The sequence below is a fragment of the Zingiber officinale genome, chromosome 10A (assembly GCF_018446385.1).
Source record: "Zingiber officinale cultivar Zhangliang chromosome 10A, Zo_v1.1, whole genome shotgun sequence".
NCBI classification, from domain to species: domain Eukaryota; kingdom Viridiplantae; phylum Streptophyta; class Magnoliopsida; order Zingiberales; family Zingiberaceae; genus Zingiber; species Zingiber officinale.
The window spans coordinates 40,978,365-40,993,899 of NC_056004.1; the positions used below are offsets into that span (position 1 = coordinate 40,978,365).

At 37.8% G+C, this 15,535-nt stretch overlaps 1 protein-coding gene across 1 annotated transcript; it reads right to left on the reverse strand.

The window, feature by feature from the left end:
• Positions 1-228: 228 nt before the first annotated feature.
• Positions 229-4,105, reverse strand: LOC122026620 (trigger factor-like). Its single transcript, XM_042585354.1, has 2 exons — positions 3,870-4,105; positions 229-361 (listed from the first exon to the last, which is right to left on the reverse strand). Exons 1-2 carry the CDS (start codon positions 4,103-4,105, stop codon positions 229-231), a joined length of 369 nt encoding a protein of 122 aa, XP_042441288.1.
• Between the last annotated feature and the right edge of the window lie 11,430 nt (positions 4,106-15,535).

The window sequence follows — 15,535 nt, forward strand, 5'->3', positions numbered from 1 at the left end:
TTAAAGCTTAGAGAATAAGGGAGGAAAAATATGAAATGTTAACTCTAATGACCTGTAGGAAAAAATACAATGTATAAATAAAACATATAAATTCCAAATGAGAGTATATAAAAAAAAACTCATGATTTTGGTAAATTTACATAACAAAGGTAAATGTTCTTGTAAAAAAAATCATTACCACATATGGAAAAAAAATATGACAAATTTTTTAAAGTAAGCTAACAAAATTTACCCATCATCAAAATCAGAGTCCTCATTGTCATCCTCATCCTCATCCTCGTCCTCATCATTGTCGTCATCGTCATCATTCTCCTCCTCCTCATCATCAATTTCACTTGTATCCACATTTATCACTATACCACTGGGATCTCATAAAGTTGGAATAATATATTCCTTAGTCTAAAAGGTATTCACAACTTCCTCTTGTTGATATGCAATATTTTCTCAACGTGCCTCAATTTTTTTCATACTTTGGTTTTATAAACAACCCACCAATTAATCTTATCACGTTTCAAATTAGGATATGAAGAATAGAATACTTGAATTGCTTATTGTGTCAACACAAATGGTTCATATCTCTTATAGAATCTCTTATGATTTATTTCAACCAACCTATAATGTGGATGCACCTTCATCCCTTTGACAGGGTCAAACCAACGACACATAAATAAGATAACTCGTATTTCAGGCCCTAGATATTTTACCTCTATAATTTCATCAAGCAAACCATAAAAATCATTGCTTGCACCTCTATCATCGGATGACTGAACACACACCCCACTATACATAGTATTCTTTCCCATTCCATAATCTTGAGTATGAAAATTATATCCATTTATGAAATATGCTGGCCAAGTGCGTACTAATGTGTTTAGACCCCATGACAGATGGAATAGTCATTCTTGCTCAAGGTGAGCTTGATTACCATGTACCTAAGGTTAAAACACCCATTGTTAAAAGGACAGATATGTGTCAAACAAATATAGATTTTTTACTTATATATGATTTGAACTATGCAACAAATTCGTCTTCATAAAATCGATCAAACTCTTATGTCGACAATTCAGAATATAAGTTTTGGAAAATCCTACTCAAAAAAGTATAATATATCACAAACAATTCATAACGTTACAAAAGTAAAAAAAATATACTTACTCATAATATGGTGATACTTATGGACAATTCAGTAAAATATAGGTCTGAGCTATCCGTCATTCTTTACCAGTTAAGTATCTTTGTTTACATGGTCCACTTGGTCGACCAAGGTAGTTAGAAATTGAAAATGACTTTACATTTAGATCAATAGGACCTTCAGCATTTTTGCTCGCTCTTCGGCTTTTTCTTTGAACATGAGGTTCAAAATAATATGATGCAAAAGTTGTTACTTCCTCCATAATGTATGCATTAACAATAGAAGCTTTAACTCATGCTTTATTTTTTACTTTTTCTTCAAATGATATAAGAATCTAGTGGTTAAAAAATTAATTATATTAAATATTAATATATAATATAAATTGAAATTTTTTATGCATTTAAAGAGTCAAAGTATAAAAAATGAAAATTCAACCTTTCAAACAGATACATCCACTGAAAATGAACAAGTCCTCCAACCATGATGTCGTATGGCAAGTGAACCAAAAGATGCTCCATGAAATCAAAAAAGGATGGTGGAAATATCCTTTCCAAATTGCACAAAATGATTGGAATGTCTCTCTCTAACTTATCCATTTATGAATGTCTCAAAACTGTTGAGCAAATATCTTGTAGAAAAATACTCAACTCCATAATCATGCCCCATACAAAATGTGGTAAGAGTTCCTTAAAAGTGATAGGAATGAGTCTTATATGGCAGTCATGACTTTTCAAATCAATCAATTTGTATTCTTTCATATTGACACATCTTCCAAGATTAGAGGTATACCCATCTGAAAATTTCAAAGATTTCAACCACTCACAAAAAACACGTCTCTGATCCTTATTTAATGTATAAACTGCCTTTGGCTTTGGTCCCCAACTATTTTCACCGACATCAAGAGGGGGTCTTTTACAAATGAGTCGGATATCTTTTATTGTATTGAGATTATCTTTGGTTTTTCCATTGATATCCATCACTGTATTTATCATATTATCAAAAATATTCTTCTCAATATGCATTACATCTGGATTATGATGTATCAAATTGTTAGGATCGGTTGAGCTAGAGAGGGGGGGGGGGGGGGGAATGACTCACTTCTTTTGCTGACCAACTTTGTTTTGCACAGCGGAAATCTGAAGGCAATGCTAACACCGGTATTTACTTGGTATCCACCTCCTCAAGGAGGTGACTAGTCCAAGGATCCACACCACTCACACTCTTTCACTATCAAAAACCCTCCTTCTCGGAATCACACCGAAGGTGGAGAAACCTTAACAGAAATACAACTCTCCTTTCTCTTCAAAGTAAGTATTACAAACACTACAAAGAAGAAGAAGAGAAAGATTACAAGCTTTAGCCGGCTTCTTCTTTGCAGGTGAGACTTTAGTACGCAGTGGAGAGGAGCTTGAACCCTTTTCTTTGAATCTTGATCACTTGAGAGCTTTCAAAAGACTTGGGGAGCAATGGAACAATATGATTTTCGTTGTTGTGTATTTCCCAGTTTCTTCCCGTGTTTTATACGTTGAGAAAACTAGCCGTTTCTCACGCAGCCGTCGCCGTGGATCGATTGAGATTATATCCCAATCGATTCACAACTATCCGTTGGAAGCCATCGCGTCAAGATCAACGGTGCAGATTCTTTTATTTGACTTGGATCGATTGGGGCAGCGTTTGAATCGATTCAGCCACTTGCCTATGAAATCGCAGCTTCGTGAATCGATCGGCCGCTCGATTCAATACCTTGAATCGATCGGCCGATCAATTCAATCCCTTGAATTGATTGGCTGATCGATTCAGAACGATTCTATGCTTCGCACAGAATGTTCACGGATCGATCGGCCGATCGATTCAGTACCTTGAATCGATCGGCTGATCGATCCAGACTCATTCTGTGCTGCGCAGAACCTTACCAATCGATCAGCCAATCGATTGCCCTACCTTCAATCGATCGGCTGATTGATTCAGAGGCAATCTACCGCACAACCATGTCTGAATCGATTTACCAGTCGATCTCTGACCGTGAGCCTATCACACACATAATCTTGTGACTTGCAGGAGCTTCTTTTGCCAAGAATCCGGTCCCCGACCTTCTTGGACTTCTCTTGCCTTGCATCTGGTCTTCTGACCTGCAAGAACTCTTTTTGCCAAGAATCCAGTCCTCGACCTTCTTGGACTTCTCTTGCATCTGGTCTTCTGACCTGCAAGAAACTCCTCCTGCAAACTCACAATGCATGTTAGTTCCACCGTATTAACCTAAACTTAAATAATTGTCAACACATTGAAACTTCCACGGCATGATTGCACCAACAATCTCCCTTTTTTTGATGTTTGATAATCTATTTAAGTTTAGGCTAGTTTCCAATACAATGATAAATAATGATTGTAGCTTGCTGAAATAATAATTGCGTAATTGCAGTAAGCTTGATTTTTATTTACTGAGATAAGCATAAGAAATAAGCATGAACTTCAACATAGATCTCCCCCTTTGTCAAAAATCAAAAGCAAATAACTCCCCCTCAATAAGTGCACAAAGCAAATACGATAAATCCAAGGAATGCTCCCCCTAAAATACACATATATCAACAGAACATAACAACACTGAAATGTAGAATCAAAAGGAGAGCTTAGCATAAAAGTATATCATACATTCAAAATAAAAGAGAGTTCACAAAAAGGACTCCAGAACAACCATCCATACAACAAGATAAAAACACATCATATAGGAACATAAAACTTGATAAGCTCGTCTCCAGGAGGAGTGGGATCAGGATTAGCAGCTGGAGCGAACGTAGTAGCCGGAGCAGGAACCGCCGTAGAGTTAGGATTAGGGGCATCCTCAGCAGGGGGAACAGGGGCGGTGGATGGACCAGACTGAGACGGGTGAACCGTCACCCACGAGCCCACTAAGTCCACTAGTGTATCCAGAGTCCGCTGCATCGAAGTCTGCTGCTGGACCACGGTATCCATCATGGTACGCAGGCTGGCTACCTCCAGGGTCAGCTCCTCAAGGCGAGTTGAAACCGTCTCCTCAAAAGTCGGAGAAGCTGGCCCGGGGAACTCCTCCTCAGCCTCATCCTCCGCAGGAGCCAAGGCCTGTGCATCCCCCCTGTGTCGAGCCCGGGGTCCCTCCCCAAAAGCACGGCCATCGATCCATCAAACTCCAGCTGGACCACCAATCAGACCCGACTTCTTGAAGGAGCGTGAAGAAATCCGAGAATAAGCCACGGTCATGTGCTCCAGACGTCCCTGGGAGACATCTATCTTCTGGGACTCCAGCCAATCTGTGATGAGATGCCCGTAAGGCATATGTATCGTCTGCTGCACGGGCTGGGTGAAATGGATGATGTAATGAAAGATATTCAGAGGGATGTTGATGTCGAGGGAATGACGAATGGCATAGAGGGCAAACATATGAGGCGGGCATAGAGCGGCTAGAGCACGAGAGACAATCGGGAAAAGGCAGTTGATGATCACTTTAAACAAAGCGGCATTTTCAGCCGATAACTCAAGAGAAGAGAACTTAGTGATATGAGCATCTGGGCCATCCGGACGCGGACGACCAAAGAGAAATTGATGCATGGATGCGATGCTAATATGCTCAAAAGGTGGAGGGAGCTCATCGGGAAGATTGGGATAAAAGACAAAATCATTATTTGAAGGTAGACATTCAAGATAAGATTGAAGAATCTCATAAGAGAAGTCTAGGCTCCGTTTTGCTACACGAGTACGATAATTTACACCATCTGAAGTGTGTAAATTATTATAAAATTCGGAGACAAGACCTATATTGATGTCCCTCTCACAAGTCAACAAGGAGTCAAGTTTATAATGCTTGAACCTATTGTAGGTATCAAAACAAGATGATCTATAATATTACAAATCCACTGATCTAGGGGGAATAAGTTTGAAGGTGTTTTTGGTGAAAGCTTGTTGCATTGCAGCATTTGGAAACCTAGGGTCAGTGGGAGGTTGAGGACGTGAGGAAGGGACAGACGCCCCTTCGCCCGATTCACGAACCTTTTGTTTCTTTCTATGGGATAGAAAACAAATGCACGAGATGCACACGATTTGACAGTGAACGGGAAGGAATGTAAGTAATGCAAAGATTCAAGGGTAATGCAAGTAATGCAATGCATGAGGGATAATGCAATGCACAAAGACACACAAGAAACATACAGATTAGGTCAAAAATAGGAGCAAAAAGAACAACAAGGAGTAGAGCAAAGAGTTTTACCTAGGGTTAGGGTTTGGAGTCCGCATTTTGTGTGAGGACGCGGAGACGAGGAAAGGAGCTGCCCAGTGCGTCGAGAGAGAGCTGGAAGAGAAGTGGAATAGCTCCTCTTCGCCGGAGAAGCACGCCGGAGTGACGATCGAGACAGGCAGAAATCGTCGCCTGGGAAGTCGCCTAGGGCAAAAACCGCGCCGAGAGAGAGAAAGAGGAAGAAAAAGAATGAGGGGATCGATTCGGATCCACGGGTTTAAGACGGGTTTTAAGGTTTCGATCGATCGACCGATCGATTGAGAGTAATTGAATCGATCGGTCGATCGATTCACAATGCTTCTGTGAAAATCAAACAAACGGCTGAATCGATCCATAGATCGATTCAGATGCCTTCTGTAGAAAACCGAAGGGGCGTCTCAATCGATCCATTGATCGATCGAGGTGCTCTGAATCGATCCATTGATCGATTCAGATGCCTTCTGTGGAAAACCGAAAGGGCGTCTCAATCGATCCATTGATCGATCGAGGTGCTCTGAATCGATCCATTGATCGATTCAGATGCCTTCTGTGGCCAAGTGCGAGCCTCCCAATCGATTGACCAATTGATTGGAAACCCTGATTTTTCTGCACGTCTGAAAAACTTTCAGAACCAAGATTTGGAAAAGCACAACTAATTGTACACTACTCCAAAAATCATGAAATTTTGCATAGACACTATATGTATGTCTCAAATTATAAGAAAAATAAAGTTTAATAAAAACGAACTCGCCTTAGTGAAAACTTACACAAAACCACAAATTGTTGAAAACTTCAAAGATATGAGGAAGTTTGTGTCTACCTGTTTCATAATAACCCCCATCCAATAACACACTTCAACCAAAGTTTCAGAAGTGAGTTGTTATATGGTAAATTGAAAATTTTCAATCATAATCGTACGGTAACGGGCACATGAGTTGTACACTTGCTTTCCCTATGATTGGACAAATGAATGTTTCATGTGAAAATCATTTTTCTTGACCAACTTAATGCATCATAACAAGCATTATGACCAAGATAAATGTTCCTAACCTCTCACCCCAATCTAAATCACACAAAGAAGATAACCCTATGTGTTTGTGAGAGGCAAAAATTAAGGTGAAGAACCTAAAAGTTTTACCTATACAGTGACCATGGAGGATTTGATTTAATCAATACAACACATACCCAATTCTCTTCTAAGAAAGCTAAATTCAACTTCGGGAAGAGGTTTGGTGAAGATATCGGCTAAGTTTGATTTTGATCCAACATAATTTAAAATGATATCACCTCGAGTTGCATGATCACGGATAAAATGATGTTTAACCTCTATGTGTTTCGTTCTTGAATGATGAACGAGATTTTTGGTTAAGTTGATTGTACTCACATTATCACAAAGTACTTGAACATTGTTATAGGTAAGTCTATAGTCTTCTAGAGTATGAGTCATCCACAATAATTGTGATACACACTCTCCCATGGTAATATATTCCGCTTCGATTGTGGAGAGAGCTACACAATGTTGTTTTCTACTTGACCAACTTACAAAAGAGGACCCTAGAAATTGATAGCTCCCACTAGTGCTTTTGCGATCCAACTTGCATCCGGCATAATCGGAATCGGTATAGCCCACTAGGTCAAAAATTTCGGTTCTAGGATACCAAAGACCAACATTTTGAGTCCCCTTGAGATAACGAAGAATTCGCTTAACGGCACTCAAATGTGACTCCTTGGCACAAGATTGATACCTAGCACATATACCTACGGCGAAAAGTATATCCGGTCTACTAGCCGTGAGATAGAGAAGACTTCCTATAGCACTACGATACACTTTGGAGTCAACTTCTTTTCCCTCAATGTCTTTATCCAACTTAGTATTTGTGGCCATGGGGGTAGATATTTCCTTTGCATTTTCCATTCCAAATTTCTTAAATAGCTATTTGACATATTTGGATTGATGAATGTAAATGCCTTCTTTTGTTTGCTTAATTTGTAATCCTAGGAAAAATGTCAACTCACCAACCAAACTCATTTCGAATTCACTCTCCATGTGATTAATGAATTCATTTAAAAAATCTTTATTTGTGGAACCACAAATAATGTCATCTACATATACTTGGGCCACAAACAAATCATTACCATTATTTTTCAAGAATAAAGTAGGATCAATTTTTCCTCTATGAAACCCTTTTGATACTAGACATGTTGACAATCGTTCATACAAAGCCCGAGGAGCTTGCTTTAGTCCATATAAGGCCTTTTTAAGTTTATATACATGGGTTGGACACTCTAAATTTTCAAATCCTGGTGGTTGCTCAACATATACTTCTTCTTTTATTACACCATTTAAAAATACTGATTTTACATCCATTTGGTACAATTTGAAGCCCTTGTGGGCGGCAAAGGCCAACATCATTCTAATTGACTCCAATCTTGCTACGGGTGCATAAGTTTCATCATAGTCCAACCCTTCTACTTGATTGAAACCCCTAACGACCAATCTAGCTTTGTTTCTCACCACTATCCCTTTATCATCAAGTTTGTTCCTAAAAACCCATTTTGTATCAATAATAATTTGTTGTTAGGCCTAGGAACTAAATCCCAAACTTGACTTCTCTCAAATTGAGATAATTCATCTTGTATTGCTAAAATCCAATCCGGATCAAACAAGGCATCATCAATGGTTTTTGGTTCTATTTGAGATATTAAGGCAACTTGACTTCCTTCATTTCTAAAGTAAGATCGAGTTCTCACTCCTTGAGTAATGTCTCCTACTACTTGATCTAAGGGATGATTTACATGAGTCCTAGTAGGTCTTGAGTCTTGATTTGTTACAATTTCGGGTTCAAGTGGCAAAGGTTCATTTTTCTCACCATCACTTTCTTGATTTTCTTCTCCTTGATGATTTACCTCATTTAGTGTTAGTTTTTCTAACTCAAATTGTAATTATTCATTGTTTGTTCTTATAGAGTTTAAAGAGGGATTTTCTTCAAATACAACATTTAGTGATTCTTCAACTAGTTTTGATCTTTTGTTGTAAATTCGGTATGCCTTGCTATGACTTGAGTAACCTACAAGAATCCCCTCATCCGCCTTAGCGGAAAACTTTCCCAAATGATCCTTGGTGTTTAGAATATAGACCTTACACTCAAATACTCTAAGATGCTTAATTGTAGGTTGTTTACCAAACCACAATTCATGAGGTGTTTTTCCTAGAAACCTATGTATCAAAGTTCGATTTTGGACATAACAAGCCGTATTAATTGCTTCGGCCCATAGGAAACTATGTAGTGAATATTCATTTAACATGCTCCTAGCGGCCTCTTGTAACACCCTATTTTTCCTCTCAACAACTCCATTTTGTTGAGGTGTTCTAGGGGTTGAAAACTCATGTTTGTAGCTTTTTTCCATACAAAAACTTGTGAATCTATCATTTTCAAACTCACCTCCATGATCACTTCTTATTTTATTTATCTTATGAGCCTTTTCATTTTCTACTCTATTACAAAAAGCAATCAAGGTATCTAGAGTTTGATCCTTATGCTTCAAGAAAAACACCCATGTATATCTAGTGTAATCATCCACAATCACAAAACAATATCTACTACCATTTAAAGAAATATATTTACTACTATCAAATAAATCCATGTGAATGAGCTCTAAACATTTGAAGTACTTACAACATTTTTACCTTTATGAGTAGCTTTGGTTTGCTTACCCATTTGACATGCATCACATATTTTGTCCTTTTGAAACTTCAACTTTGGCAATCCGTGCACCAACTCCTTCTTTGAGAGATTTTTGATATTCTTCATGTTGGTGTGAGCGAGTCTCCGGTGCCAAAGCCACGTCTCCTCTTCTTTGGACATGAGACACTTAGCAAACACATTAGTAGCACCAAATAGTTCAACTTGATAAATATTTTCTTTTCTATGGCCTATGAGAATATTGGTGTTTAGTTCACTATGTTTGACTAGGCATTGAGATGAGTTGAACTCAACTCTATACCCCGAGTCACATAGTTGACTAACACTCAATAGATTAAAAGTCATGCCTTTTACTAGTAACACATTTTTTATTACAAATTTCTCGGAAATTCTAATATCTCCAATTCCTATAACTTTTAGCTCACCACTATTACCAAAAGAAACGGTACCTTTACTTTTGTGTCTAAATGATGAAAATTTTGATGAGTCTCCCGTCATATGCTTAGAGCATCAACTATCTACGAACCATGTTGTTGGATGCTCCCCCTTTCCGCATGCCTGTTTAAACACGATGAACCAAATGTTTTGGTACCCACACTTTGGGTCCGGTAGCATCAATAACAAATTGCTTGGGTACCCAAGCTTGAACAACCTTAACCCTTGAAGCATGGTTTCTACTAATTAGGGACATGAATTTAACTTCCTTATCTTGAGATTTAAAACCTAGTCCCGCTTTATTGTACACGCCTCTTTGAGCTCCTAGAATCATGTCTAAGTATTTTGAGCTTGAAGTAAATTTTACTAGAGCACATCTAAAATCATCAACTTGTGATTTCAATGATACATTTTCTTTTTCAAGATCATCAACATCATTTTTGTCATTTTCATGAAGCATGCAACTTTCACATGGCACAATTTCATTTTTGAGTGATTTCAATTCATTTTGCAATCTTTTAACCTTCCCTTTTGATTTAGCTAGTGCATTGGTTAAGCATGCAATGGTGGCATACATCTTATCAAGCTTGGGAGAAATTACCTCATCATCACTAGAAGATGACTCACTTGAAGACTCCACATCTTCTTCATGACTATCTTCATCTTCACTATCTTCTACATGACTTAAGGCCATGAGAGCCATGTGCTTTGAGCTCTTCCTTTCATCTTCTTCCGATGAGCTTGATGATGAGTCATCCCATGTGGCTTTCAACGCCTTCTTCTTTTTCTTGATCTTTTCCTCTTGCTTCTTCAACTTTGGACACTCCGTTTTGTAGTGCCCCTTTTTCTTACATTCATAGCAAATTACATCAGTCTTATTCTTAGAATCCACAAGAGATTTACCTTTTCTTTTCTCATCATTGAATATTTTCTTAACATCCTTCTTGTCAAACTTCCTTGAATGTCTCATCATTCTTCGAACGAAGTTTGCCATTTCACTTGATGATAGCTCTTCATCGCTATCACTATCACTATCTTGTTCGGATTCTGAAGATGACTCCTTCTTCTACTTTTTCTTTTCCTTGTGCTTCTTTTTTCTCTTTTCACCTGCAACCAAGGCTATACCTTTCTCCTTATGGCTTGTGTTAGCTTGCTCATGCAATTCAAGTTCACAAAATAATTCATCCAATTTCACTATTGACAAATCCCTTGAAACCTTATAAGCATCCACCATGGATGACCATAAAGAGTTTCTTGGGAAAGATTTTAAAGCATACCTTATGAGATCTCGGTTCTCCACACTCTCTCAAACTGAATGAAGACCATTTAGGAGTTCCTTGAATCTCCCATGTAGTGAGCTTACCGTTTCTCCATCCTTCATGGTGAAGTTTTGAAGTTGATTTATCAACAAATCCCTCTTTGCAATTCTTGAATCCTTGGTGCCTTCATTTAGTTCAATAAGCTTATCCCACAAATCCTTGGCACTCTTAAAGGGTCCAACTTTGTTGAGTTGTTCCGAGCTTAATCCACATTGAAGAGTCACAATCGCCTTTGCATTTGCTTGAGCCTTCATTTTTTGTTCAATAGTCCACCTTGATGACTCAAGCATTTTTCCATTTTCAGTTGGCGCCATGAATCCCTCCGTGATTGAGAACCACATATTAATTTCGGTCATGAGATAATGTTCCATGTGGCTCTTCCAATAAGCAAAATTGCTGCCTTCATAGAATGGTGGTCGTGAAGTACTATGTCCCTCCTTCATTAACATCTTATAGCTCTTTAACTTGTTCTTTCTTGACGATGAATCCTCAAAAGAAAACCAACGCTCTGATACCACTTGTTAGGATCGGTTGAGCTAGAGGGGGGGGGGGGGTGAATGGCTCACTTCTTTTGCTGACCAACTTTGTTTTGCACAGCGAAAATCTGAAGGCAATGCTAACACCGGTATTTACATGGTATCTACCTCCTCAAGGAGGTGACTAGTCCAAGGATCCACACCACTCACACACTTTCACTATCAAAAACCCTCCTTCTCGGAATCACACCGAAGGTGGAGAAACCTTAACAGAAATACAACTCTCCTTTCTCTTCAAAGTAAGTATTACAAACACTACAAAGAAGAAGAAGAGAAGGATTACAAGCTTTAGCCGGCTTCTTCTTTGCAGGTGAGACTTTAGTACGCAGTGGAGAGGAGCTTGAACCCTTTTCTTTGAATCTTGATCACTTGAGAGCTTTCAAAAGACTTGGGGAGCAATGGAACAGTATGATTTTCGTTGTTGTGTATTTCCCAGTTTCTTCCCGTGTTTTATACGTTGAGAAAACTAGCCGTTTCTCACGCCGCCGTCGCCGTGGATCGATTGAGATTATATCCCAATCGATTCACAACTATCCGTTGGAAGCCATCGCGTCAAGATCAACGGTGCAGATTCTTTTATTTGACTTGGATCGATTGGGGCAGCGTTTGAATCGATTCAGCTACTTGCTTATGAAATCGCAGCTTCGTGAATCAATCGACCGATCGATTCAGAACGATTCTGTGCTTTGCACAGAATGTTCATGGATCGATCGGCCGATCGATTCAATCCCTTGAATCGATCGGCTGATCAATTCAGAACAATTCTGTGCTTCGCACAGAATGTTCACGGATCGATCGACCGATCGATTCAGTACCTTGAATCTATCGGCTGATCGATCCAGACGCATTCTGTGCTGCGCAGAACCTTACCAATTGATCAGCCAATCGATTGCCTTACCTTCAATCGATCGGCTGATCGATTCAGAGGCAATCTGCCGCACAGCCATGTCTGAATCGATTTACCAGTCGATCTCTGACAGTGAGCCTATCACACACATAATCTTGTGACTTGCAGGAGCTTCTTTTGCCAAGAATCCGGTCCCCGACCTTCTTGGACTTCTCTTGCCTTGCATCTAGTTTTCTGACCTGCAAGAACTCTTTTTGCCAAGAATCCAGTTCTCGACCTTCTTGGACTTCTCTTGCATCTGGTCTTCTGACCTGCAAGAAACTCCTCCTGCAAACTCTCAATGCATGTTAGTTCCACCGTATTAACCTAAACTTAAATAATTGTCAACACATTGAAACTTCCACGGCATGATTGCACCAACACAAATTACTAAAATTCATCCCAGATTTTGGGACAAATCCAAGATTTGTCCCCAAATCTAGGATGAATCCAAGATTCATCCCAAATTTCAAAAACCTAAAAACTAAAAGAAAAATCAATCGGAAGCCCTAAATATGAACCTAGAGATCTTGGAATTTGATAAAACAAGTTTCTATGAGTTCATAATTTTCTTCTGATAATAAATATATTCTCATTCATAATTTTAACCTAATATATTGATTGTGGTAATTTTTTAACATGAATATGACCTAATTCATTTTAAAAAATCACCACACTCATATTATTAGTTTAAAATTATGGATGAGAACATATTTATGATCAGGAGAAAATTAGGAACCCATAAAAACTTATTTTATGAAATTTTGAGATCTCTAGGTCTATATTTACTGAAACATATATAGTTTTCTATTAATTAAGTATGTTAACGTTCAACACATGTTTGAATATGTGTCTGAAACTTAAAATATGGACCTAGAGATCTTAGAATTTTATGAAACAAATTTCTATGGGTTTATAATTTTCTCTTGAATATAAATATGTCCTCATCCATGATTTTAACCTAATAATATGAGTGTGGTGATTATTAAAAATGAATTAGGTTATAATCATGTTAAAAAATCATCACAGTTAATATATTAAGTTTAAATTTTGGATGAGGACATATTTATGATCAAAAGAAAATTATGAACTCATAGAATCTTATTTTATAAAATTATTAGATCTCTAGGTCTATAATTAAGACTTTCGATTGATTTTTCTTTTATCTTTTTATTTTTTAAAATCTGGGATGAATCTTGGATTCGTCCTAGATTTGGGGACAAATCGTAGATTCATCCCAAAATCTGGGATGAATTTTACATTTATCCTAGAATCTGGGATGGATTTTGGATTCCTCCCCAAATCTGGGACGAATCCAAGATTCATCCCGGATTTAAAAAAAAATAAAAAAAAAATCAATTGGAAGCCCTAAATATGGATCTAGAGATCTAGAAATTTTATGAAATAAGTTTCTATGAGTTCATAATTTTATCCTAATCATAAATATGTCATCCATAATTTTAACCTAATAATATGAGTGTGGTAATTTTTTAACATGAATATGATCTAATTCATTTTATAAAATTATCACACTCAATATATTAGCTTAAAATTATGGATGAGGATATATTTATGATCAAGAGAAAATTATAAACCTATAGAAACTAATTTCATAAAATTCTGAGATGTCTAGATCCATATTTAGAGCTTCCGATTGATATTTCTTTTATTTTTTATTTTTTTTAAATCTAGGACGAATCTTGGATTCATCCCAGATTTGGGGATGAATCTAAAATTCATCCCATATTCTGGGATGAATTCTAGATTTTTCCCCAAATCTAGGATGAATCCAAGATTCGTCTGAGATTTCAAAAACCTAAAAAAAAAAATTTAATCAGAAGGCCTAAATATCGACCTAGAGATCTCAAAATTTTATGAAACAAGTTTCTATATGTTCATAATTTTGTCCTGATCATAAATATGCCCTCATCTATAATTTTAACATAATATATTGAGTGTGATAATTTTTTAAAATAAATTAAGTTAGATTCATTTTAAAAAATCACCACACTCATATTATTAAGTTAAAATTATAGATGAGGACATATTTATGATCGGGATAAAATTATGAATCCATATAAACTTGTTTCATAAAATTTTGAGATCTCTAAATCCATATTTACTGAAGTATATATAGTTTAATATTAATTAAGTATATTAATGTTCAACACATGTTTGAATATGTGTCTGAAACTTAAAATATGAATCTAGAGATCTTGGAATTTCATGAAATAAGTTTTTATGGGTTCCTAATTTTCTCTTCTCAGGCACGACTGAGCCCTGGGATGCTCAAGCTTGGTTCAAGATATTAGAGAGCACGATGGAGCTTCTTGACTGGCCGAAAGTCGAGAAGGTCAAGTATGCTTCTTTCTGCCTATCAGGGGATGCTCGTATGTGGTGGGAGAGAGTTAAGAGCAAGAGAGCAGTCAACCAGATGAGCTGGGCTGATTTTAAGGCAGAGTTTTATGAAGAATTCTTCCGCCAGTGCCCGTGGAAGAAGCAGTTAAAAGATTCAATAGGCTAGCTCATTTCTGCCCAGAGCTAGTAAGTACAGTGAAAGAATGAGTTAGACTGATGCTCCGAATGCTGAGGCCAGAAATAACACTTAATGTGAGTAGTGGAACTCACCGGCCACAGACTGGTGAAGAGCTGGTCAGTAGTGCATTAATCGCTGAGCACTATCTGAACAACAACAAGGTACAACAAACGTAACTCAAGCCAGTTAAGATAGAAGACAAGATAGCAGGAGGATGTTCGGGTAGTTTGTGACTATCCAGAGGTACTTCCAAAAGAGCTACCTGAACTACCTTTCAACAGAGAAGCGGAGTTTGAAATTGAGTTGGTCCCTGACACTAGTCCAATTTCAAAAGCTCCGTACCGAATGTTTCCAGTAGAGCTAAAAGAGTTACAAGAACAACTTCAGGAGCTGCTTGACAAGGGTTTCATCCGCCCTAGTCATTCATCCCGGGGAGCTCCAGTGTTGTTCGTTAAGGAGAAAGACAGATCTATACGGATGTGCATGGATTTTAGAATGCTGAGCAGAGAAACAGTTAAGGACAAGTACCCTCTTCCCAGAATAGATGATCTATTTGATCAGCTAAAGAGGGCAATAGTGCTCTCTAAAATAGACCTGCGCTCTGGGTACCATTAGCTGAAAGTGAAAGAAAGTGATGTACCCAGAACAGTTTCTAGGACCAGATATGGACACTACAAATTTGTAGTCATGCCATTTGGTGTGACTAATGCACCTGCAGTCTTCATGGACTTAATGAACAGAGTG

Excerpts from the sequence above, each read along its gene's own strand:
- LOC122026620 (XM_042585354.1), bottom strand. The coding sequence starts at position 4,105 with ATGATGGATACCGTGGTCCAGCAGCAGACTTCGATGCAGCGGACTCTG. Across the intron at positions 362-3,869 it reads CCTGGAGACGAGCTTATCAA|TGGTATAGTGATAAATGTGG; the intron begins GTTTTATGTTCC and ends ATGAGATCCCAG.